Source organism: Corvus moneduloides, chromosome 6 (genome assembly GCF_009650955.1).
Source record: "Corvus moneduloides isolate bCorMon1 chromosome 6, bCorMon1.pri, whole genome shotgun sequence".
Taxonomy (NCBI): domain Eukaryota; kingdom Metazoa; phylum Chordata; class Aves; order Passeriformes; family Corvidae; genus Corvus; species Corvus moneduloides.
The window spans coordinates 63,045,416-63,068,383 of record NC_045481.1 but is presented as its reverse complement, the minus strand read 5'-3'; the positions used below and the strand labels follow the sequence as shown (position 1 = coordinate 63,068,383).

Sequence of the window (22,968 nt, the reverse complement as noted above, 5' to 3'; positions counted from 1 at the left end):
AAAAAGTCTTGGAAAAACTCCCAGATTTTTCCTATTTTCTGCTCCCACAGTGCTGCTGCCACAGAAGTGCCACCAAGGTGCCACAGCCAGCCCTTCCCGCTCACCTGCAGGCATCGGCAGCGGCGCAGTACTGGGAATGGATGGCCAGGTTGATCTCCAGGATCCGGATGGATTGCAGCACCGGGCTTGGCCCTGCCAGGGGGAGGACAGGATGTTTAGGAACAGCAAAGGGTGGAAAATCCCGAGGGAGTAGGCTGGGAGGGGAGAGCAGGTGGGATGCACGTACCATCCGTGCCGGGCTGCTCCGTGCGGGGCCGCTCGCTCACCGGCTGCCGGAGGCTGCGCTGCTGCCGGGAGTTGCTGCGGGAGAGCGAGAGGTTGGAGATGTACTTGGATTTGCCCTGGATGTGGGAGAAGGGGGAGGAGGGGCTGGCATTGGGGCTGCTGAAGCTCTGAGACCTGTCAGGAGTCTTTGGCCACTTGGTGTAGGAGGTGGATTTCCCGGCGATGCCCCTGGATTTGGCTTTGATATTTGTCACTGGCAGGAGGGAGGGCTGGCTTTGGTCTGTGGAAAAATGGGAGAGAAGGTTGTGCTGGGAGAGGCTGGGATGACCGGGATCACCCTGTCCCCATCCTGATGCTTCCCAGATTGCCCAGAGAAGCTGTGGCTGCCCCATCCCTGGAAGTGCTCCAGGCCAGGTTGGACAGGGCTTGGAACAACCTGGGATAGTGGAAGGCGTCCCTGCCCAGGAACTGGATGGGCTTTAAGGTCCTTTTCAACCCAAACCATTCCAGGATTCTGCACTTCCATTCCCTCTGTGCCTGATGGAGCGGTGATAGAATGAGGAGGGAATGAGGTCAGGCCTCAAGGTAGGGCTGCTCAGGTGAGCTGAGCCTGGTGTAGCTTCCCATGACATTTTGCTGGCAACGTGGGAAGCTCCAAATCCTTTCCAGCCCCCACATTCCCCTGGCAACAGGATCTGAACTGCACCCCATGGGCAGAGAAGGATATAAAGGATATATCCAAGGATAAGGATGGAAAGGGTATCAGCTGTTAGAGAGCTTCCAAAGGAGTGGGATGAGGATGAGGAAGGATCTGGAGGGGAGAGGGAGCTGGAATTGTTCACCCCAGAGGAGACCTTCTCACAAGGAGCAGGGCAGGGGACACGAGGTGACACAAACCTTGCAGATGCCCCAGCATTTCTGGGAATCTGGGCTGGCCCTCACCTGTCCGGTTGGTGGCATGGGCAGGGCTGGTCTCCGAGGGGATAACAGAGGAGACATCAGTGGGAGCAGCGGAGCAGCACAGGGAAAAACAGGGAGGGCTGAAACAGGCCAGCACACCACGACCGGGAATGCCAAGGGCCACTCCGTGTGTGTCCTCCGGGGCTGCAGGGACACAGGGAATAAGTCAAGGGATGGAAGGGGAGCAGCACCCGGTGTCCTGCAGCCCTTCCATGAAACCAGAGCCATCCCAAGCCACCACGCACCGTGCTCCGGCGGGGCCCTGCTGCCGGCTCCGTCAGACGCGGCTGTGGATCGCACTGTCTGCGTCTTGTCGATGTTCTGGCTTGACCTGGAATGCAGGAAAAGATGCTGGAAACCCCCTGGATGGGGACAACGGGGTCGCTTGGAGGTGGGGAGAGAAGTGGCTGCAGCAGGATGGGAAGAGGGACATGGAGCAAAGGGAAACGTGGAGAAGAGCAGAGTGGAGGGATCTGGGAAAGGCAGGAGAAAGGCACACGAGCCATGAAGACAACAGGGAGGGCTCAGAAGTTCCACAGGGAATTGTGTGGCAGTTCCATGTCTGGCAGGGAAAAGTCTCAGCTGGTCCAGAGGATGCTGGCAATGCTTCTGGAACATCCTGGAACAGGGTGTACATGGCAGACTTGACTCCCACCAGGGATCTCCTGGGTGGATTTAGGTGCTTGGGAAACAACAGGCTCCAAGCTGTCACCATTCCCTAAGGAATGTGCCCCTTATCTCTTGAAGACAGACTGTTCCTCACCTTGTTCTTTAGAAACACACACAATCCCCCCCCACATTCATCCCACGGAATTCCAGGTGTTTCACTGCAGCTATCCAAGACCTGAGCATCTCCCGAGGATAAGGGAGATGGGAAAGGGAGGGAATCTTTCTTCCAGGTCTGCAGCACAAGGAGCACTTCTGGACACCTGTGTCCATGTCTTACCTCTCCCAGTTTCTCTGGGATTACTGGAGTTTCACTCATTTAGAGGAATTAAAAAACCTCTTTGTCATCTCCAAGATTTCTCCTAGTATAGGGATTTCTTTTCCAGGTGAAAGGAGACTCAACACCAGCTTCCCGAAAGGAATGCGGGCACAAGCCTCTGGAGCTTCACCTTCATCCCAGCCTAAATCCAACCCTTATCCCTCATGTTCCTTCACTGCCTCATCCCTTTTCCTTACATGGCTTTATCTTGCTCCTGCTCTCCCTGCAGGATGCAATTCCTTCATTTAACCTTTAATTAATTGATTTTTCCATCTCCTAATCCTCATTTCTCTTCCCTGACAAGATCCATAATCCTTCCTCCTGGAATCCCAGTGGAAGTCTCACATCCCTTTCTCTGCTTTCAGTTTTGTGGTCTTCTGTGGTGCAGATGGCAGGAAAAAAAAGAGGAATTACGAGAAGGGATGAAGGAATTAAAAAAGGGAATAATGAAACAGTCACATACCGTGGACACAGAGCGACCGGAATTCCGGGACCCCCGTGCCGAAAGAGGGCCAGGAGACAGGCAGTGGGCACAGCAAAGGAGCTACAGGACAGTGCAGGGAGACAGGAAGAACAGGAAAGTGGGAAGATGACCAGGAGGACAGGGAATGAAAGAGGATGTGGAAGATAATGGGAAGGAAAAGACAAAAATGGGGAAATCGAAGACATAGTGGAAGGAAAATGGGTTGGATGAGAGATGTAAGGAGGAGAGGAGGGAGAAAAATGGGAGAGGGAAAAGAGGGAGAAAAAGAGACTCATTATCAGGTTACACGAGCTCCCAAAGCTGATCCAGCCCCGCTGCACCGCTGGCATGAGGCTGTTTTAGTCCAGCTGGAGGCATCCAAGGAACATTCAGCACATCCTAACAGGATATTCCCTTTTCCTTCTCTATTCCTCACTTCTCACTCCAGATAATTCAACCGCTGTCAGACTGGGATGTGTGGCTGTGCTTGGCAGAGTTTGCAGCTCTGGGACTGTGCTCAGCAATCCCACTTTCTGTGCTCCAGCCTCTCCCAGGCAACCTCATCCCTCCCAGCAATTCCCAAAATACCCACCCATCGATGTCCACGAGATCCTCCTCACTGCGCAGGCTCAGCACGTAGAGCGTGGACATGGACACCACGCTGGAAAACAGAGAGGGACAGGCTGAGGAGGGACAGGGAGCAAGGATACGGCACGGGATCGATCCGATTCCATGGGATCCCAGCCCAGGAGAGATGGATGCCCCATCCCTGGAAGTGTTCGAGGCCAGGTTGGAGCAACCTGACACAGTGGAAGTTCCCAGCTCATAGCAGGGCGTTGGAATCAGACAAACTTTAAGGTCTCTTCCAACCCAAAGCTTTCCAGGATTCTCTGGAAGGAGCCATAGATCCACAGCCCCTCGCTGCACACCCCACGGATGGCACGGTCCCAAGGGATGAGCCGATGGAGAAGCCCAGGAGCGGGATCTCACCTGAATGCCATGATGATGACCAGGGCAATGATGGTGCCCTGAAGGAAGCGCTGGCTGATGCAGGCCTGCTCCGGGACAACCGACGGAGACTGCAAGGGGAAAAACCCTGGATCAGCTCAGGACCCCCTGGATCAGCTCAGCTCCCTCACTGCTCTGGTCCTTGCACGGATCTCCCCCAGCCCATCCCGAGCTCTCTTCCCGCCTCCCTGAAAATCCTGAACTCCCCAAGTTTGGAAGTCATTTAATGTCTCCATTAGGAGACAGAAAGGAAGATCATGGAATCACTGAGGTTGGAAAAGCCCTCTAGGATCATGGAGTCCAACCCTTCCCCCAGCACTGCCAAGGCCACCACTAATCCATGTCCCCAAGTGCCACATCCACACGGTTTTTAAATCCCACCAGCAATGGGGGACTCCACCACTGGAGCCTGTTCCAGTGCCTGGCAGCCTGTTCCAGTGCCTGGCAGCCCCTCCATGAAGAAATTTTCCCTAATATCCAGCCTAACCCTCCCCCGGCACAATCTGAGGCTGTTCCCTCTTGCCCTGTCCCTTGGGAGGAGAGCCCAATCTCTTGGTTCCTTCCAGGGATTTGTGGAGAGTGAGGCTCCCCCTGATCCTCCTTTTCTCCAGGCTGAGCCTTCCCTGCTCCCAGCGCTGCTCCTTTGGGATCCATCCCTTACCTTGCTGGCGACTTTGTGGGGTCTCTTTTTGTGGGGCACGCTTCCCGCCCGGCTGAACTGGCTCCCAGTTTGGCTGCAAGGAGAAAGGAGGAATGGAGCTCAGATGGCCAGGGACAGTTCACCAAGCCATTCCCAGGCAAAAATGGGATTTTCTGGGAGGCAAAAAACCTCTTTGTGGTGTGATAGTCACAAACCCCCTTGGTGCTTTGCCTCAATTCTGCCCCAAAGCTGGCACAAGCGGGGTCAGGATGGAGATTTTAGAAGCATGGGAAACTCTTTGCCATGAGAAAGCCACTGACTTTAGGGAAACACGGAGACCAGTTCCTCCTGGGTGTTGTTGGGCTGCTCCTGTGGGAATTCCAAACCTCCCCAACCTCAGCTCTTTAAACTCACTCCAGGCCAAGCGACACCAGCCAACATCCCACACCTTCCTCATCTCCCTGTTCCCAACCCGAGCCGCCCCTCAGAGCTTCCTGGGATGAAAGGGGACATTCCATGGGGCTCCATGTGTACCTGAAGGCTCCGGAGCTCACGGTTGACTTCATGCTGTCCAGCCTCTTGAGCTTGGCCAGCTTGTGGCTCCACCTTTCCAGCTCGTCGATCCGGGTCTCCAGGTTGTCCGTGAGCTTGCACAGCTCCTTCACGGCTCCCACGTTCTCCATGAAGATCCGCTCCTGCCAGGGAAGCAGGCCAGCAGGCTGAGGCACACCTGGATCCGGATGATCCACACCCTCCATGTGTGCTGTGGGAGACTGTCCCCTCGATTCCCAGAGCAGCAACCAGGCTGCCACAGGTTGGGAAACGTCAGGAAACCAGGTGCTCCAGGTTATCCTGACATAAGTGCCTTATCTAGGAAGGGCAGATTAGGACTGGGAGCCTCCCCTCAGGAAGCTGCCAACAAGGAGCCCTTCCCGAGGGAGATGCTGCCAAATTTCACCAGCATCAGCCTGGTTCCTCCCTGCCGATGTCCGATATCCACCCAGGGCTGCTCCCGACTTCTGGAAGACCAGCCAGGTCTGAAAGGCATCTGGGAGCATTTCCCAGGCATCACAGTTTCCCTCTCCCATGTCCAGCTCCACAATTCCCTGGAGCCAGGTTCCCCAGCCTCCTGGCTGTCACCAACCTTGTTCACCACCAGGAAGTTCTCCAGGGTTTTCCCATTGGAAAAGACCAGGTCCCCAGTGTCCTTCACAGCTTCCGGGAGGATCTCCTTCACTTCCTGAGCGATGACACCTGCGTGGAGATGGAACAGCAAGATGGGATGGGATCATCCTGCACCCTCTGGACACTCCAGAAGTGGTACCAGGGCTGTCCTCTCCTCCTTCCAAGCTGTGCAGGGCTCCTTGGAGACCCTGAAGGGCAGAGGACGGTCAGACAAGGCTGCTCCCCAAATTCTACGGATAGGGATCATCACCCCACCATAGTGTACTTGGAAAAACCTTCTTCTCCCTGTGGGAAGTGCCACCTTCTGTCCCGCTCACTAAAGGGGGAATTTCATTGGATTCCTTAATTTGGGACATGCAAAGGCCCCTCTTGCCTACCCCACACCTGGGGGGCTGCCCTGGCACAGAGCTGGGTACAGCCCCTGGGAAAGGCAGGGAATTCCTGCAGGACATTCCTGAGTCAGGCGTATTCCCATGGGATGTACCTGTCTCAGAGGTGCTGTCAATGCCCACCGTGGCTGCAAACTCGGGTTTGTAGTTGTAGTGCACCAGCCTCATCCTGGAGATCCGCTTCAGCTGCTCCGTGGTGTCCACCTGGCACAAAACAGGCAGAGGGAATTCCTAACGGGATATTGCTTCTCAAATCCCCACCACTCCACGTCCAAGCAGGACTATGGCCCATGGGAACTCCTTTGGAGACAGCCCTGAACCCTGCCCTGAGCAGCCATAAGGACGAACACTGGGGTTAATGTCCAGTTCTGGACAAGATCCTTGGATAGGGGAATCAGGAGGAGACCGAGTCTCGTCGCAGAACCAGGCACAGGGAAGAGGCAGCTCCCAAAAATAGGTGACGTGATTGTATCCAGCTTTTCTGGACAGGCAAACCAGACAGCTGAGAGGAACTCAGAGCAGAGCCCAGCCTCTCACTCAGGCTCTGGCAAGGCCCAGCGTGGTACCTGCCACATCCACCTGTTTTCCACCTTTTTCCCACTGTTTGCTACTTCTGGCTAACACTGGAAGAGTCAATATTCCCTAAGACACGGTGAACTGGCTGTGCTTGGGACAGAAAGAATCCTAAGGCACTTGCCATCCACTCGACAGTCCTAGGATCCTGGAATATGCCGAGTTGGAAGGGACCCACAAAGATCACTGGTGACCTCCTGGTGACCCCAAGCCCACCCTGTTTCCCAGGTTCTCACCTCCTGGATGTCCTCCTTCACTCGGACATCCGAAGGGTGCATCAGGGACCCCATGACCTTCACGTTGCCGTGGACCACCAGGGCTTCATCCGGGCGGTCCGTGTTGATGCCCACACGGCCGTGGTGGAACACGGTGTCCGGAAGCTGCGCCCGCTGCCAGAGCACGTCACTGTCACTCTCAAACTGCCCCGGGTTGGAAGCCTGTGGAGAAAGGGGAAAACAGGGACTGAAAGGCAGGGAGGGGAATGTTGGCAAGCAGAGACGGGGAAGGCCTTGGGGAAGGATTGCCCTTCCTGCTCCTCTCCCTAAAGGAGTCGTTCCTTCCTTCAGCTGTTATCCCAGCTATCAGTGTTCCAACCACTCAGGGCAGCAGGAAACCAAGTGACATGGATGATACTCCTGGCTCCCAAATGCAGAGCATTCCAGGCTGCCTGCAATTCCCTGAAATTCTGTGCTGGGCATCCCAGAAGCTGCCTAATCCGCTGTGGACTTCTTGTCTGAAGCCCCTGTTTGGGTTTTACTCCCCACCTTCACGTTTTGGAGATGAGTGCTCCAGCAAAACCCTAGGAAAGCCTGGGAATGGTGACTTTCTTTTCCTTCTCTTTTGCCTTAGGACATGAAAAGGTGGGAAAGCATCCCATTTTCCTGCACCTGGAAGCCTTGTTCCTGCTGCAGAGTCTCAACAACACTCTTCCCTCACTCCCAACAGTCACTGATCCCATTGGAGAATGGGATTCCTTCCTTATCCTGTAACAGGTTCTTGAGGAACCAGGTGTGGAAAAGCTGGAGCCAGAACCCCAGTGTGGACAGGGAAAGCTACAAGCAAGGCAGGGAAAGTCTGGAGGAGGTGGGAAAGGTGGGAAATCATGTTTGGAAAAGACCTCTAAGGACATCAAATCCAACCCGGCACCACCACCACATTCACCACTAAACCACGTCCCCGAGTGCCACATCCACAGGTTTTTAGAACATGGAATGTGGGAAAGGGCCCAGAGGGAGGAGACGGGGATGTACCCGGACGATGATCCGCTCGGAGATGTGGGCTGCCAGCGTGTAGTTCTGGTTCTGGGCGTGTGCCTGCAGGGCCACCACCAGCATGAAGTACCTGCGGAGGGACACAGCTCAGGGACACATCCCGTGCTGGGAAGAGCCCTGGGCACCACGGTGGGCTGGGAGCACCCCCTCTCCTTGTGCTGGGAGTCCCCAACCCCCTCCCAGAGCGGGGACACTCTTCTGGTGTCCACAATCCAGGCCCGATTCCCACATCCCACTCCAGCCACACTGCCCAACCCAGGGATAGGCAAATCCATGGGATTCTCGGGATGTTCTGGAGGAGGCCCCTGTGTCCTCCCTCACCTCTGGTCCGGGTTGGGTTTGCCTTTTTTCCTCATGTTGTTGGCCGTGGTCTCGCTGAAGTGCAGCCGCCCCACGGTGACCTTGGTGACCTGCTCCGGGGGCAGGTTCACCCTGGAAGGAAAGGAAAACGATGGAATGAGTGCAGATGGTGCCTGCCTGGGAATGGTAGCTATCTTTTCCTACTCCTCTCCTCTCTCTTCCTTCCTTAGGTGGGAAGGTACCCAGTTTTCCTGCACCTGGAGGCCTCGAACCCAACGCACTCTTCCCTCATTCCCAGCTGGACGCTGGTCCAACCCTGGGGCCTGAAACAGGCTCTTCATGCCCTGAGACTGCTCTGAGGAACCAGGTATGGAGAGGCTGGAACCACAACCTGGAGAGGAGGTTTCCTTCGGGAATGGCCATCTCCTGGCCTGCTCCACCATGGCAGGTCTATGAACTGGGCGCAGAGCAGGGTTGGGAATGCAAAGAGAGGAAAACAGGAGAAAACTGGAGAGCGCGACACCCACACAGTGGAGTGGGAGACCTCCAACTCCACCCTTTCCCCACCTCCTGCTGTTGCTTACTCCCTGGAAATGCAGGATGTTCATTCCCACACGGACATACTCACGTGACGGGGTTGAAGGGCCGTTTGCTGCGGTCCGACTGCGACTGCTCGATGTTGATGGACTGGTTCAAGGCCTCGAGCTGGAGAGAAGGATTTGGGAATGTGGCACACGGCACACAGACCTTCCCCTTCCCACCTCTCTCCTTCCCCAGCTCTCTGCCCACCTTCCTATGACTCGGTACATCCCACTGGGAAAACCCAACCTGAGTGTGGGCATTGTCCAAGTGTCCCCTTGGAAGGGGAAAAGTTGAGGGTGGAAGGATCTTCCCAAAGAATCCCTCTGGAGTCAAAGGTGAGTGGGAAGCAATCCTGAAGACACCCAGACTGAGCCCATCTTAGGACTCATATTTCAATGGCCTCAGGGGATGTTCAGATTGGATATTAGGGAAAATTCCTTCATGGAAGGGTGGTCAGGCATTGGAACAGGCTGCCCAGGGCAGTGGTGGAGTCACCATTGCCAGAGAGATTTAAAAGCTGTGTGGATGTGGCACTCGGGGACATGGGTTAGTGGTGGCCTTGGCAGTGCTGGGGGAAGGGTTGGACTCCATGATCCTAAAGGGCTTTTCCAACCTAACCAATTCCACGATTGTGTCATTCCACACGTTCCTCTACTACATGAGGAAGTGGTGTTACCTGCTCCCAGCCACCTCCCAACCCCTCCTTTTCCCAGCTGGATTCACCACAGCCCCTCAGCTCCCGCTCACCTTCACTCCGTGCAGCTTCAGGTAGAAGCATTCCAAGGGTTTCAGGCCCTCAGGGGTCTTCACGTACTTGGGATCGCCGAGCATTCCGATGTACACCGTGACCTGGAAGTGGTTCTTCTTCTGGCACACGAAGGCATCGTCTCCCACGGAGAAGTTGAAGCCCTTGTCGGCATCCACACGGTACGTGAGCATCGGGCTGGGAACAGGGAGCAGGTGAGACCAGGAGTTTCCCACAGAAACCGTGGATATCCCATCCCTGGAAGTGTTCCATGCCAGGCTGGATGGGGCTTGGAGCAACCTGGGCTAGTGGAAGGTGTCCCTGCCCATGGATCCATAAGGTCCCTTCCAACCCAAACCATTCTACGGCTCTTCCCACTCAACTGGGAATGAATACGCAGATTCCAAGCTCCACAGTCTGTCCAAAGCCTGGAGCATCCCTTTAACGTGGCTCACTGGGAGAAGCAGCTCAGACTGACCCACACCCTGTGGCATTCCCAGTGTCACCTTCTACCAGGCTGTACCCCTGCATCCTGAATTCCTGCTGAAATCACAAACACCTGCTCTGGCTGCTGGGGAAAGGCTTCCAGCTCCCAGCCGACAGGTCCGGAGGAGGAGGAGAGGGAGGAGGAGGAGGAAGAGGAGGAGGGGTCCTGGCTGCTCCATGAACACACAGCAGCTGGAAAGGTTTAATCTACAACTCCTTAATGGGCTGGTTCCCATGGGAATCAGGGAAATATGTGGCCTTTGCAGTGAGTCTGTTTTCCTCACCATCCACAAAGCCCACCCTGAGCTGGTGGGCCCTCGGAAGGGGGGAAGGAGCTGCCTCTCATCCCTCAGAACACCCAAATCCCATTGCTTTTAATTAAGGAACAAGGGATGAGGTAAAGGGGGAGCTCAGCCCACCCTTGGATTTCAGGCTTAAAAATTAAGGAGCGCTTTTCCCCCAAAACCAAACCACTTCTGACTTCCACCTCCAGACAGACACGTGGTTCTGCCCGGAGCAATGGGAGGGGAGCTGGACAGACTGACATGTGGCAGAACTCAGGAGACTCTGGGAAGCAGGAGATAGGGATTCTGCACTGGTATCCCTCCTTTTCATCTAGAATAAAACCATTCTCCCCCTGCAATCACCTGAGGAGTTCATGTGGGTGAGAGCTGGGGGTGATTCCAGGTTGCCATGAGTAAATCTGGGATGGCCACGAGGAACTGCTCGCTCCTTAGGCGCCAGGGAGCCGGGAATGCCGTGCTGTGCTCCGGACACAAACCGGGCGGTGGGAGCAGAGCACTACCTTAGCCCAGAGGCACGAGAGGAATTCCCCAACCTCCTCCCAGCCTCAGCCCCGGATTCTCCATCTGGATATTCCTGGCTGGGACACGCAGCTGAGGCTGACCCAAGCACCCTCACCCTGAGGGTGGTGAAGCCATTCCCAGCTGTTTTTATGTCCCGAGTGTTCACTGCCCTTCCCACTGTTTTTTAACTGGAAAAGTCAAGGAGAGGGAGGGTCTATCCAAACTTCCAAGCCACGGATGCTTCCCAAACTGCAAAACTGATGGCTGCTAAGTGTGTGCTGGCAGAGGGGAGACAGGCCGGCTCCCCCTCCTCTGCCTTCTGGAAATTGCAGGTCTTCCACAGTCCCCCTTTCAGAGGCTCCTTTTCACTGATTTTCCCATTTTCCTGATGGCTGTGGCTGGTGCATCCCCCCAAACTGGGATCCCTGCACTAGGATTGACCAGAGGGAAGAAGCTGCTTTCCATGCTGGCTTTTCCAGGGAGAGTGCAGGGGCCAAAGGGCAAAGTGTCAGGAATAAAAGGTCTGGGGTCAAATGGATTATTTGATCCTGAACATCCCCACTGACAGGGGCGGATTAAGGCAGGACAGAAGGGCAGGATCAGAGGAGGATTTTCCCGATCCCAGTGAGGGTGAAGGGTTACAGACTCCCCACAGGGAATTGTACTGGGATTTGGCCAAGAGCAGGATGGCACAGGGATGCTCACATTCCCCCATTTCTCTCCTCCTTCCTTCCTTCCTGGTTTCCCCATATCTAAACCACTCCTAAACCAGACTATTGGAAGACCCCTAATCCAAGGACATTCCCTAATTGCATGGATTCCCTGATTTCTCTTGCTCCCAGGATACAAACTCCAGCTGAGCAGCAAGACGTGGTCATCTCTCCCACACAATCCCACCTGTGTGTCCATCCCACGTGTTCCCTTCAGCTTCCCGGGATACAGCCATGATCCATCACCATGGCATGAGCCAGCACCCCGGGTCACATATCCCAAAACACATCCAGCAGGTCTGGACCACGCCCCACCGGTCTCCCTTCCCTCGGTGAGATCCAGGATAGGCAGCACGGCCAAGTTTGGAGCTGTTTATCCCAACGCTTCTCCCAGCCAAGGGGTCCAACCCCAAAACCGCAGGATTAGTCCCTGGAGAGCACCAGTTTGCTGGATGGGAGAAGAACAGCACCTTCCCAGTTTCCCCAGTTCCCTGGCCTCAGCATGGAGATGGTTCCATGAAGGGCTGCACTATTCCCAGCTGCCTTCCCTCAAGCTGGGAGAAGGAGGAGGGAGCTGGAATTTATCGGAGCCCGCTGTCAGGGAGATGGATGGCTCCTTCTCCCAGGAGTAAATTAGGGAATTGCCCGGTTCCAGGCCTCTTTGGCTCCGCTGCTGGAAACCAGCTCATCCCTGGAAAAGTTCACTGAGTCGAAAACCACAAAATCAGAGCGAAAGGCCAAAAAAATTGTATGCTATCCATAAAAATTAATCCAGGGATTTCTGTCTCCTTCAACAACACAGATTCCTTGGCAAACCCTGAGACACGAGCCTGGAATGGAACCTAATCCCTGCCCCAGCGCCTTGTGGAACCTCATTTTTTGTGTGCAAAGGGAGGAAAACATGGAAGAGCATTAATTGTATTTTTTGCTCTGTAATCGCTCCTAAGCATCTGGTAAGAACCTGGACAGCTTCCCATGCTCTCCCTCCTTCAGCTCCTTCCCGGACTCTTTTCTTAGGATCAAGAGTAGGAAAAATCAGATAATTCAGATGATTCACATTCCTGAGGCTGTGAAAAGGTTTTGGGCACCTGGATCACAGGGAACTCAAACAGCACATCGAGACTGGGGACAGCTTCCAGCAGAAACCAGACTGGGAATGGCTGCTCCTTGGAAGCTACATTGGGGGAATAGTTATGGATCCGGATGTGGATGCTGCTCGTTGGCCGAGGACACCCAAAAGGAGAAAGGAAGGAGACAATCCCCACCTGCTACATCTGAATTAACCAACCTAAAAAATGCCATTATAGGAGCAAGGAAAGATGGATTTTTTGGCGTTTCTCATAGATTATCCCGGGAAAGTGCTGCACAAGGAGAATGAAGGGATATTGCATTTAAAAAGAGATGTAGGTCCAGCTTGCACAGGAGCAGGAGGAGTCCCCTGAGGTAACGCGGAGCTAAAAATTAATTAATCAACCTTTAACCCTTAATTCCGCTCAAATCCAGAGCCACAACAAAGCCCACGTGGCTTCCTCAAATCTCCGTGGAGTCACCTCAATGGAATTTACTCCTTACACAACGGGATGATGACCTCAATGCCCCAGGAGTGGGTTTGCTCTGGCTTTTACCCTAAATCCTAAAAGCAGGAATTAGGGAAGTGATCCCAAGATCCAAAGAGCATGGCTGGGTTCATAGAAGTTCTCCAGCAGCTCCTCTGTGCCCAGCACAAATATCATGAAGTTTGTCTCTGCCAATCCACCTGTGGACACCAGGGTGCACGGAAAATTCCTGGAATTGGGATAGCAACGCCTGGAAATGGCTCGGGACAAGCTGTGATGTGTTTGGGATGGGAAATCATTTTCCCCGAGCAGGAAGGAGCGAGAAGGAAAAGGGGGGCTGGAAAACCAAAGGATAAGAGGTGATGTGTCCAGGCAGAGCTCAGAGGAGGTGGCAGTGGAATTCCTGCGCATGGAAGCAGGATTTGGAAGCAGGATCCACGGGAGATGCCCAGCTTCCCCCAGCCCACCATCCACAGGGAGCAAGTTGGTGGTGCAGAGCAGGGATCGGTGCAGGATGGCTTTGAAGCTGCTGATTATCCTTTATGGAAATGGCTTGGTAAACCAGAAGGAACTGTCTTCCCAAATGATCCCTCTCCTGCTGTGGGGTGGGAAAACAGCCACAGAGTCCTAAAGAGGCGACCAACTCCCAAGAGAGAATTCCCTGCCCTGGCACCACCATGGAAGATGGGATAAAGCCTGGATGAGCAGATGAGTGTGGGAAAGCTGGGACTCTGCCCCCACCCTTGGAGTCCTTGGCTCCCATTCCCAGCACCATCCAGGCAAAGTGTGATCATAGCCCCGGGTTATCCCCAGGCACCGGAGCATTCCCTGCTCCGTGTCCCCCATAGGACCCAGCTGGCTGTGTGGAAGGAGGAGGGAGGGAGTTGGGAGGGAACAGAGGGTCCATGAGAGGTTCCTGGAAACCATCCTACTGCTTGCCAGCTCTTTGTCACCTCCCAGGAATGCAGGGAGGATCCACAGTGGTTTCCTGCTGAGCACTCCCCCTTCCAGGTGTGCTCTCCACCCTCCGCTGCCTCAATTCCCAGCCCACCTTCCCACTTCTTTCTTCCCTGTCTTGGTCATCCCAGCCTTCCTCTCCGGCCTCTCTGCCACTTCCTAGATTTCCTCAACCCCTTCCCTCTCTTTCCTTCCCCCTCTGCCCCCCCAACCACCCCCACTCCTCCTCCTCCAGCTCCTTTCCACGCTGCTCAAGCTGTGATGAAGTGGCTCTGGATGACCTCCAGTCACCCACGCTAGGAATTCCCAATCCTGAATTGAAAATCCAGGATCCCGGTAAGCCTAGGAAGGGGAAAAAAGTGCTGCTGGTCCCAACTTTCCTCAGGACAAGGCTGGATTTGCCAATAAAGCCCTCCACGGCGGAGCAAGGTCTGAGTGGCTGCGGAATTGCCACCAAAGCTGCTGAAATGCCTTCTGCTATTCCTTAATTATCCACAGAAAGTGTGGAAGAGTAACATTCCCAGTGGGAAGGGGGCAGTGGGGAGCGTTATCTCCACCACAGAGCCCAGCCCAGAGAGATCCTTATCCCACATTGCGAGTGGGATGTTCCCAACCCCAGTGGCTTTTCCCACTTTTTCCAGAGGCGGAGGAATTACTCACAGCTCCTTGTAGTTGGCATCATACAGAGTTGCCCACTTGTTCTGCTGGTGTGGCTGCCACTTGATGGACTGGAAGTTGGGATCCAGGTAGGAGCCGTTCAGGCTGTCGTTATCCTGAATGAGGCCTGCGGGGAATGGTTAAAATGGATCAAAGTCCCAATTTTCATCACTGGGCTGAGTATCCAGAGGGGTGGGAGCCCAAGGAAGCAACTGGCACTGCCTGAAGCTTCCCTCTTGACTGCCAGAACACCAGGTCCAGGCCAGGATGAACTCACACTGGGATGAATCCCTCAGGTTGGCAACCTCTGACAACCATCCTCCCTCCTGCCACGCCCCTGGCGCGGTGGGAGCAGGGTTGGAATTCCAGGGGATAACGGGGGTACCTGGTGAGAGCGCACCCGGCTGGTGCCAGGGGGGCGTCTGGACGCGGTCGGGATTGAGTGGCACGGATCCCATTCCCGGCTCCTGCTTGATCAGCCCGTTGAGCATCTGGGCGTTGAGGGTGTTGGGCGGGGACTCGGAGTGTTTCCGCTTCTTGGCGGGATGCACCGGGAGGCTGCGGGAAGGCAACGGCTCAGCGGGGAACGGAGAGGCGGGAGGCGACAACAATCCCACAGCCCACAACCAGGACAAGCGGGATCTCACCCACACGGAAAACACAGCACTGCCACAGCGCCGTCCCACCTTATCCCACCCTACCGAGGCTGGGTCGCTCATGAGCTGAGCCACATCTTCAACTCCACAGAATGGTTTGGGTTGGAAGAGCCCATAAAGCTCATCCAGTTCCAGCCCCTTGCCATGGGCAGGGACACCTTCCACGATTCCCTTTGTTTGCTCCCACCGCCCAACCCCACACTTCGGGCACTCCGCACACCTCCGGCTCCCATTCCCTCACCTCCATTCCCTCAGCCCCACCACTCCCAGGCCTTACTCTGCTCCGTGCTGCTGGAGGAGCTGGTGCAGCATCTGGGATTGCTGGGCATGGTGGAGCTCGGTGGGCGCCATTCCCGGCCCGACGCTGTATGGAGGCATCAGGGGCTCGGCCTTCAGGAACATATCCCGCTGCAGGCCGGGAAAGTGGGAATTGTGCTGCGGCTGGAGAGGGTGAGGGGGCGGTGGGGGCGGCGGGGGGGGACCCTGGAGGTGAGGGGGTGGAGGAGGAGGCGGCGGAGGAGGAGGGTGCTCCAGGCGGGAAGGGGGAGTCATGTGACACATATTTTCGGGAGTCATGGTCCGGAGAAGGTGAGGATCTGGAAAGGGAGAAAGAGCCAAAGTTAGGAGTGTCCAAGGTCCAGCACTGGCCCAGTTATCTTGGATCCCCAGGCTGGACGAGGCTTGGAACAAGCTGGGCTAGGGGAAGTGTCCCTGCCCATGGCAGGGGAGTTGGAACAGGATGAGCCTTAAGGTCCTTTTCCACCCAAACCGTTCCAGGATTCTATCATTCCCTGGGACAATGAGAGAGAAGAGCCAGTGGAATGACCTGAACACCCCCAGCACTTCCAGGGAGGATTTCTGAGGGGGCACTTTAAACATTTTAACTGAAACCAGGAGGAGACTTTGATCCCTGAATTTAAATAAATGAAAAGGGACATTCAAATGCGATCCCACCTTTCTCCTCCTCCATTTGGAACAGGATACTAAAGCCATTCCATAATTAGGGTGGATTTGACTACATCAGCACCAACAGAAATGTTTGGGGTGTGGAGGGACATGCAAATCCATGTCCTTTCCTGCCCTGCTTCTCATCACCTCAACATTCCAGATCCACCCCCTGCCAGGGGCAGGGACACCTTCCACTCTCCCAGGTTGTTTCAAGCCTTGTCCAGCCTGGCCTTGGACACTTCCAGGGATGGGGCAGCCACAGCTTCTCTGGGAAATCCATTGCAGGGCCTCACCACTCTCACAGGGAAGGATTCCTTCCCAATATCCCATCTAACCCTGATCTCTGGCAGTGGGAAGCCATTCCCCCTCGTCCTAGCATTCCATGCCCTTGTCCAAAGTCCCTCTCCAGCCTCCATTTTCTTCCCCAGGACAAAGCCCATCTGTTTTTCCAGCCTTTCCCTGATGTTTGCATCAACCTGTGCCTTCAGGTGTCCCCACAGGACACCACAATCCTGGCAGGAACGAGGGACTGACTCCTGGCATGTGAGGGAACCATGGGGTGGGAAGGGACAGTGACTTTATTTTAAATGCCAGACAAAGCTTCTTCACCCCCTAATGTGGAAAACTGGATGGAAAATGCAGCCAAGGACTGGCCAAGCCGGGCACAGCCTCTGGGAACATGGAGAGGGACGGCAGGGAAGGGTCTGTTGGATCTTTCCAGGCTGAGCTGGATGGACTTTGGCCTCAGAACACCCAGGCAGGGGTTGAGTAACGAGGCCAAAGCGCTTGAACAGGAGTGGGAAAACTCCTCCCGTTGGAAGGTTTGGAAAACTGGAATGTGCTTGCGCTGGATCCTCCTGCTGAAGGCTGCCGGGGCAGGGCTGCTGCCACCCATCCTGCTCCCTTCCAAGGTTTTCTGCTTCCTGCTGGGACCTCTCAGTGCCTTTTCCACACACATAGAGCTGGATTCTTCCTTCCAGGCTCAATCCTGGGCCAGCCCTCCTTTGGGAGCTGCCTCAGGGACAGCCCGGCCAAGGACAGGCAAGTGATGTGCTTGTCCAAGGTGTTCCCAAATCCAGGGAAAATCATCTCCAGGAATGCGATCCCAGCTTTGTGGGTGCCTTCTGGGGCCTCCTCTCCTTCCCAACTGAGCTCCGAGCACTCCAGAGCCGTTCTCCCCATGGTGAGCAACCCGGCCTCTTTGTTATATTTAAGGAAGGGCCAGGAGGAATTCCAGGGATTTTTTTTAGCAAGATAAACAGAACTCTTGACCTCTTCCATAAAAAAAAAAGAAAAAAAAAGGAGCAGGCGCTGTTCCCGGTGGAGACTGGGCTGGAGCCTGGGGAAGAGGGTGCTGCTGCCGAGGGGGAAGGGAGACCAGGACAACCCTCCCTCCTTCCTTCCCAAGGAGTTTTTCCATGGAAGAACAGTGAAGGTCACCAGAGGGACCAAACAACGCTCGGTGGCTTTCCTGGGGGAAGCCAGGAGTACCCGGCAGCGACCCTGGAGGGGGTCCCAGCTCCCTGTGCCATTTCAGCCTGAGCAGAAGATCCTGGGGAACAGCTGGAAGGGAGGGAAAGGCTGGGAAGGAACTTACTGGAGAACGGCGGGTTCATGGCTGCTTCCCGGAGCCAGGCTCCATGTCAGGGACGCGCTCCCGCTCCGTGTTCCCGAGGCAGAGGGCAGGACCAGGGGGATGGCAGGCTCCACATCCCAGCCCGCCACACCGCCGCGATCTCCCTGCGCCCACGGATTCCCAGCACGGATTCCGTGTCTGCGGATTCCCAGCTCGCCTTCTGTGCCGATCCCTCTCCCCTTTCCCAAAGCCGGGAGTGGAACAATGGGCGAAAGCCGAGGGATATTTACTAACTGATAATCTCCCCACGTAGTGCAGCCGCCTGTTTTCTCCCGGCTGATAAAGATTGCAGAGCCAACCACTTCCACGGAATAAAGAGGGGGTGGATGCTGGATTTGGGGTTTGGATTAGGATTTCTTCTCCCCTTCTCCCTTTCTGAAGCACTTACCATTCACCTGCTGAGGGGAGTAGGCTTCCGATCCAGAATCCGGGGGAGAGTCCGGCAAAGTGCTGCGGAGCAATGGGAAAAGAGAAGGAAAAGTCATTTTAATCCAGCTTCCAGCATGACCAAGAGGTCCAGTTGGATCCAAGCACCCTCCAGGATCCATCTAGGAATCCCAGGTGTGCCTGCAGCAGATCCTGGACACCCTGAGTGTGTCCAGCCAGGATTGCCATCACTGTCACTGTTTCCACTGGAGCTCGGGAATAGGGACGTTTTGTCGAGCAGACAGTGAGAATTCCAGGGAAAAGAAGCCAAACAAAAACTTATCTGCTTCCCAGGGAAATGTCAGTGATCAAGTGGAATGCACGGAGCTCTCTCCCCATCCCAGGAAGCAGTTCCAGGCCAGGCTGGAAAAGGCTTGGAGCAGCCTGGGCTAGTGGAAGGTGTCCCTGCCCATGGCAAGTGCTGGGACTGGATGAGCTTTACGGTCCCTTCCCACCCAACCAATTCCATGCTCCTACGAAACGGGAGGCTCTGGGGGACTTGGGAAGCCCAGGGGATGGATTTTGCCTGTACAAACCTGAGCACCATCACAGCTCCTGCTGTATCTCCCTGGATCTATTCCAACGTCACCAGGAGCAGGATTTGGCCCTGACTGTGAAACACAATCCAAAAAAAAACGTGGGAGCTCCCAGCTGCCTTTTCCAGCACATCCATGGCTCAGGGCGGCAGGACCAGGTCCTGTGTGGTGGCACAGCAGGGACAGGCAGGGAGACCATGGCACATTCCCATTTTCCATGGGAATTCTCCATTCACCCATCCTACACCATCAGCTTTACTGATGTGAAATAATCCCGGACAAATCCCAGTGCTTCTTGGATGAAAGTCAGATGAAAAGCAAATAAACTGAGGAGGACACACTGCTCCAACTCTGCTCCTGACGACACCCACAGTTCCAGCTGGAAACCAGGATACAGAATCTTCCTGGACCAGAGGAGCCCAAAGCCCATTAACTGGATTCTCCATGGGAAGTTGCACACAGCAGTGGCTGGAGAGGGATGAGGTAGAGTGATCCCAAAAAACCCCTCGCCACACTTCCCTCATCCTCCACCTTCCCTTGGAGCACCTTTCCATCATTCCCTTCCTATGCCTGGCTGGAGCATCTCTTCCCAGCCTTATTTCCAGGCTCCTTGCCATGCAGGATCTGAGCTCTTACTGTGTTTCCTATGGATTTATCAGGATTTATGCACCGGCAAGCCACGTTTGGGCCAGTAACAACAGGGAACAGCCCAATTCAGGGAATCCTGGAGGCTGGAAAAGGCGGACACTGCAGAATTCCCACAGGGAGGTAGCATGGATGTGCCCAGTCCAAGGCAAGGGTTTGTTGGCATCCACCACGATGTCCCTGTGCACATGGTGGGATCCTTGGGCCAGGAATTGGGCTCCATTATCCTTGTGTGCCCCTTCCAGGACATTCCATGATCCTCCACTGGGAAAAGCCTAGCACAGGGGGAAGAGTCATTCTGGGATGCTGAGGGAATGCTGCCATCAGAGCTGATCCAGTTCAGCTCCATCCAAACAAGGTCTCCACCTCTGACAGCAAAGCATGATCCTTACTCATGGCATCCTGCAGAATTCCAGGTGCACAGACATGACAAGGCATCACTTCAGGCTTTAGATTCCCTCTCTAAGCTCCAGGTATCCTTCTGGGATCACTGCAAGGGAAAACCCCCTGGTCGGGGAATAAAGTAAAGGCAGATTTGGGTTTTTATCTTCCTGGGAGGCCTTTCCAAGTTCATCCAAAGGGTGGAACTCATCGGCTGAGTGTTCCCAAATTTGGGAATCCCCACGTTGTGCTTGCTGGCAACGCTAGAGGGCACAAAGCAGAGGAAGAAGAGCCAGTCCTGGAGCCATCCTGGCCCCACTGTCCTTACATCCATAATCCCATGGGAGAAGGCTGTCCAGGGCCACCACCAGCTGAAGATCCCAGCTGGAGCACAGCACAGCACCTTGGGATGTGACTATTCCCCTCCTTGCAGCCCAGAGAGCAGGAGCCACATCCTTTCTCCTCTCGGGAATAACTCTCCAACTGGATCCATCAGCAATCCTAAAACCTGCCCCTTCTCTTCCCCAGAGCTTGTTGAAAAGGACGCATCCGGCTCAGATCCATCTTTTCCTTCTCTACAGCAGAGCATCTACAGCATCAGGCCAGGAGAAGAACATCTCCATGTCCAGTGCAGTGAACTATCCTTTGGGATACTCATGGGAACGTCCCGGAGACTGAATTCCGTCCTGGAGACTGACTTTTGTCTTGTTCCAGTTTATTCTGTGTCTCTTCCTCCTTAAAAAATGCTCCAAAATGTTCTCCCACCCGGAGATGTCCAGCACAGGTATCCGGAACTCTACGATGGTGTGGGAGATATTCCCAAAAAACCTTTTGGGAGGCTTCAGGAGCTCCACTTGTCCAAAAGCAAGGACTTACCGCCGAGAGACGCTGCCAATGGTCACGGCTCCGTGGGACCCTCCAGATGCCACCAGCCTGGAGGAGCCTCCATCCCAGCACCCACCCCCATCCCACCATCCCATTCCCACTTACCCAGGTGCATAGGAGGCCTTGGGCTCGGATTTGATTGGAGGGACCACGTTGTTCAGGCAGTGGCCACCCAGGAAGCCCTTGGGCACCACCATCCCATTGTTGTTGTTGCAGTTGAGGTGAGCTCCGTAGGCGGCTCCGCAGGGATTGGCCAGGAGAGGACCATGCCGGATGGGGAGCTGGCTGCCGGCGGGAGGGAGGTGGAGGGGAGCGCTGGGAGAGGGATTGCTCACGCTGCTGACGGAGCTGGCGGGAGGCGCGGGGATGCCGGCGGAGCTCGAGGGCTGGGGGTGTGCGTAGCTGGCGGGAGCAGGGATCTCAGGGAAGCAGCTGAGGGAGAAATGGGACAACGTCAGGGAACAGGTCAGTGGGACTGATGGAAGAGTCCAAAATCCACCTGGGAAGCTTTAAAGTGCCCAGGACAGCAACCTCAAGGAATGTGAAGCCAGCAGGATCTGCTCACCATGCTTTACAGACCAGCTATGCCAAAGATCCCACTCCCACCCTGCTCCCAGATTCCCTTGGTGCTCTCCAGGTCTGCTCCCTCCTCTTTCCCAAAGTTGGGACACGCAGGGAGATCCTTCCCTTCTCCACCCTTGTGTAGTCCTGGGGATTTAATCTGAGCTCCGGGGGCCTGTGTTCCCATTGCTCAGATTAAGGAAAAGTGTTTATGGTGCCCTCAGGGGGATAAAGAGAGGAAACAAAAGAGACTGGGAAAACTCAAGGGTAGGAAGCCAGGAAGAGCTGGAGATGGTAAAGGAGGAAAGAGCAATCCAGGAGGACTCTGGAGGGACAGAGGTGATTTCTAAGCAACTCCTCAAATTTCAGAGCTGGAAATTGCTCAACAGGTTTCCCCAGAGAACCTCCATCTATCCCACCCCGGAAGTGTTCCAGGCCAGGCTGGATGAGGCTTGGAGCAACCTGCGATAGTGGACAGTGTCCTGCCCATGGCAGGGGTGGAACTGGATGAGCTTTAAGGCTCCTTCCCACCCAAACCATTCCAAGATTCTGGGATCTCTCCAAGGAAAAGCACAGGGAACACTGCTCCTGCTGTGGAGCAAGGGAAGCACTTACATCTCCGGAGAGTCTTCCTTGCTGATATACTCTTCCAGGATGCTGGTGTCGATGTTGGATGGTTCCAGAGCTCCATTAATGTCGTGGCCTGAAGGGGAGAGCAGGTGGAAGCATGAGCCGGGAGAAGGACAGGAAAGGGCCTTGGAAACACCACGAAACCCTTGCAGAGTCAAGGAGCTGATCTGAGAATCATGGAGTCATGGAATGGGTTGGAAGGGACCTTAAAGATCACCTCATTCCAACCCCCTGCCCTGGGCAGGGATGACACTCACTGGATCAGCAGATCCTTCGGGACCGCCAGCTGTCCATACCCACTGCCTCCCAGTGCAAAGCCTCATCCCGGGAGATGGGGCGCGTGGGACAAGCCAGGGCAGGGACACAGACACATGGCGGGGACCAGATCCTTCGGGATCCCTTCCAACTCAGGACATTCTACGATTCCCTTTGCAGAACACACTGGAATTTCTCCACTGCAGCTCTGGATCAGCTCCCGACCTTCCTCCCTCTCCTCTGCTCCATGGGCAGGAGGTGGATTTCCCTGTCCTTTCTCCAGAGGGCTCCTCCTTCCCTCCCTGCCCTGTTCCAGGGAAGCTGGGCAGGGTTTTGTTGACAGAAAATCCTTCCTTTATCTGTCTCTCCCAAGTGGGAGTCCGGAGCCCACCAGGACCAGAGCCAGCTCGCGGTGCCAAAGGCGCTGCCAAGAAAGTGGAAGAGAAGATCCAACTCCCCCGGCCCCGATAAGGAAGTCGGTGAAAGACCATCCTGGAAGACCCCACGTGAAAGCCCAGGAGAAGCCCCTGACCCCCCAGATCCCCCCGTTCCCGGGAAAGGTCACCCGCTGATCCGCAAAGGCCGGCCCGGGGGGCTCCAGCCCACCCCGGCCAATTGCAGCTCTCCCTCTGCAAATCCCTTTCATACCAAGACAGGCAAATCGGCAGAAATAAATCCAGCTAGGAATTCTGCCAAGCGGACAGGGTGTGTGTGGATACAGGGATCTCTGCCTTAGAAACCTTGGCTAGAGGCGGGGAAAATCCCGCGTAACCGCTCGTTTTTGGGACATCTCCGAGGCAGAGCCCGGGGACTTGGGGGACAGGCTGAGGATGTTCTTCCATGTGAATACG

General features: G+C 55.3%; 1 protein-coding gene across 4 annotated transcripts in view; it reads right to left on the bottom strand.

Annotated features, from left to right (window-relative positions):
- The window catches only part of MYRF (myelin regulatory factor), a 44,300-nt gene that overhangs the window by 4,659 nt on the left and 16,673 nt on the right, over nucleotides 1-22,968 (bottom strand). For 2 of the 4 annotated variants that reach the window (XM_032111754.1, XM_032111751.1), the window contains exons 2-23: nucleotides 21,848-21,935; nucleotides 20,777-21,103; nucleotides 18,187-18,248; nucleotides 15,492-15,810; nucleotides 14,944-15,116; nucleotides 14,562-14,685; nucleotides 9,389-9,584; nucleotides 8,688-8,764; nucleotides 8,081-8,191; nucleotides 7,739-7,829; nucleotides 6,725-6,925; nucleotides 6,011-6,119; nucleotides 5,486-5,595; nucleotides 4,876-5,036; nucleotides 4,363-4,435; nucleotides 3,684-3,772; nucleotides 3,286-3,354; nucleotides 2,694-2,774; nucleotides 1,491-1,576; nucleotides 1,228-1,389; nucleotides 287-565; nucleotides 105-192 (exon numbers count right to left, since the gene is read on the bottom strand). In XM_032111754.1, the coding sequence (XP_031967645.1) occupies nucleotides 105-192; nucleotides 287-565; nucleotides 1,228-1,389; nucleotides 1,491-1,576; nucleotides 2,694-2,774; nucleotides 3,286-3,354; nucleotides 3,684-3,772; nucleotides 4,363-4,435; nucleotides 4,876-5,036; nucleotides 5,486-5,595; nucleotides 6,011-6,119; nucleotides 6,725-6,925; nucleotides 7,739-7,829; nucleotides 8,081-8,191; nucleotides 8,688-8,764; nucleotides 9,389-9,584; nucleotides 14,562-14,685; nucleotides 14,944-15,116; nucleotides 15,492-15,810; nucleotides 18,187-18,248; nucleotides 20,777-21,103; nucleotides 21,848-21,935 (3,076 nt within the window). The remainder of the gene's footprint in view (nucleotides 1-104; nucleotides 193-286; nucleotides 566-1,227; nucleotides 1,390-1,490; nucleotides 1,577-2,693; nucleotides 2,775-3,285; nucleotides 3,355-3,683; nucleotides 3,773-4,362; nucleotides 4,436-4,875; nucleotides 5,037-5,485; nucleotides 5,596-6,010; nucleotides 6,120-6,724; nucleotides 6,926-7,738; nucleotides 7,830-8,080; nucleotides 8,192-8,687; nucleotides 8,765-9,388; nucleotides 9,585-14,561; nucleotides 14,686-14,943; nucleotides 15,117-15,491; nucleotides 15,811-18,186; nucleotides 18,249-20,776; nucleotides 21,104-21,847; nucleotides 21,936-22,968) is intronic. The other 2 variants (XM_032111753.1, XM_032111752.1) reach the window with 2 other exon arrangements.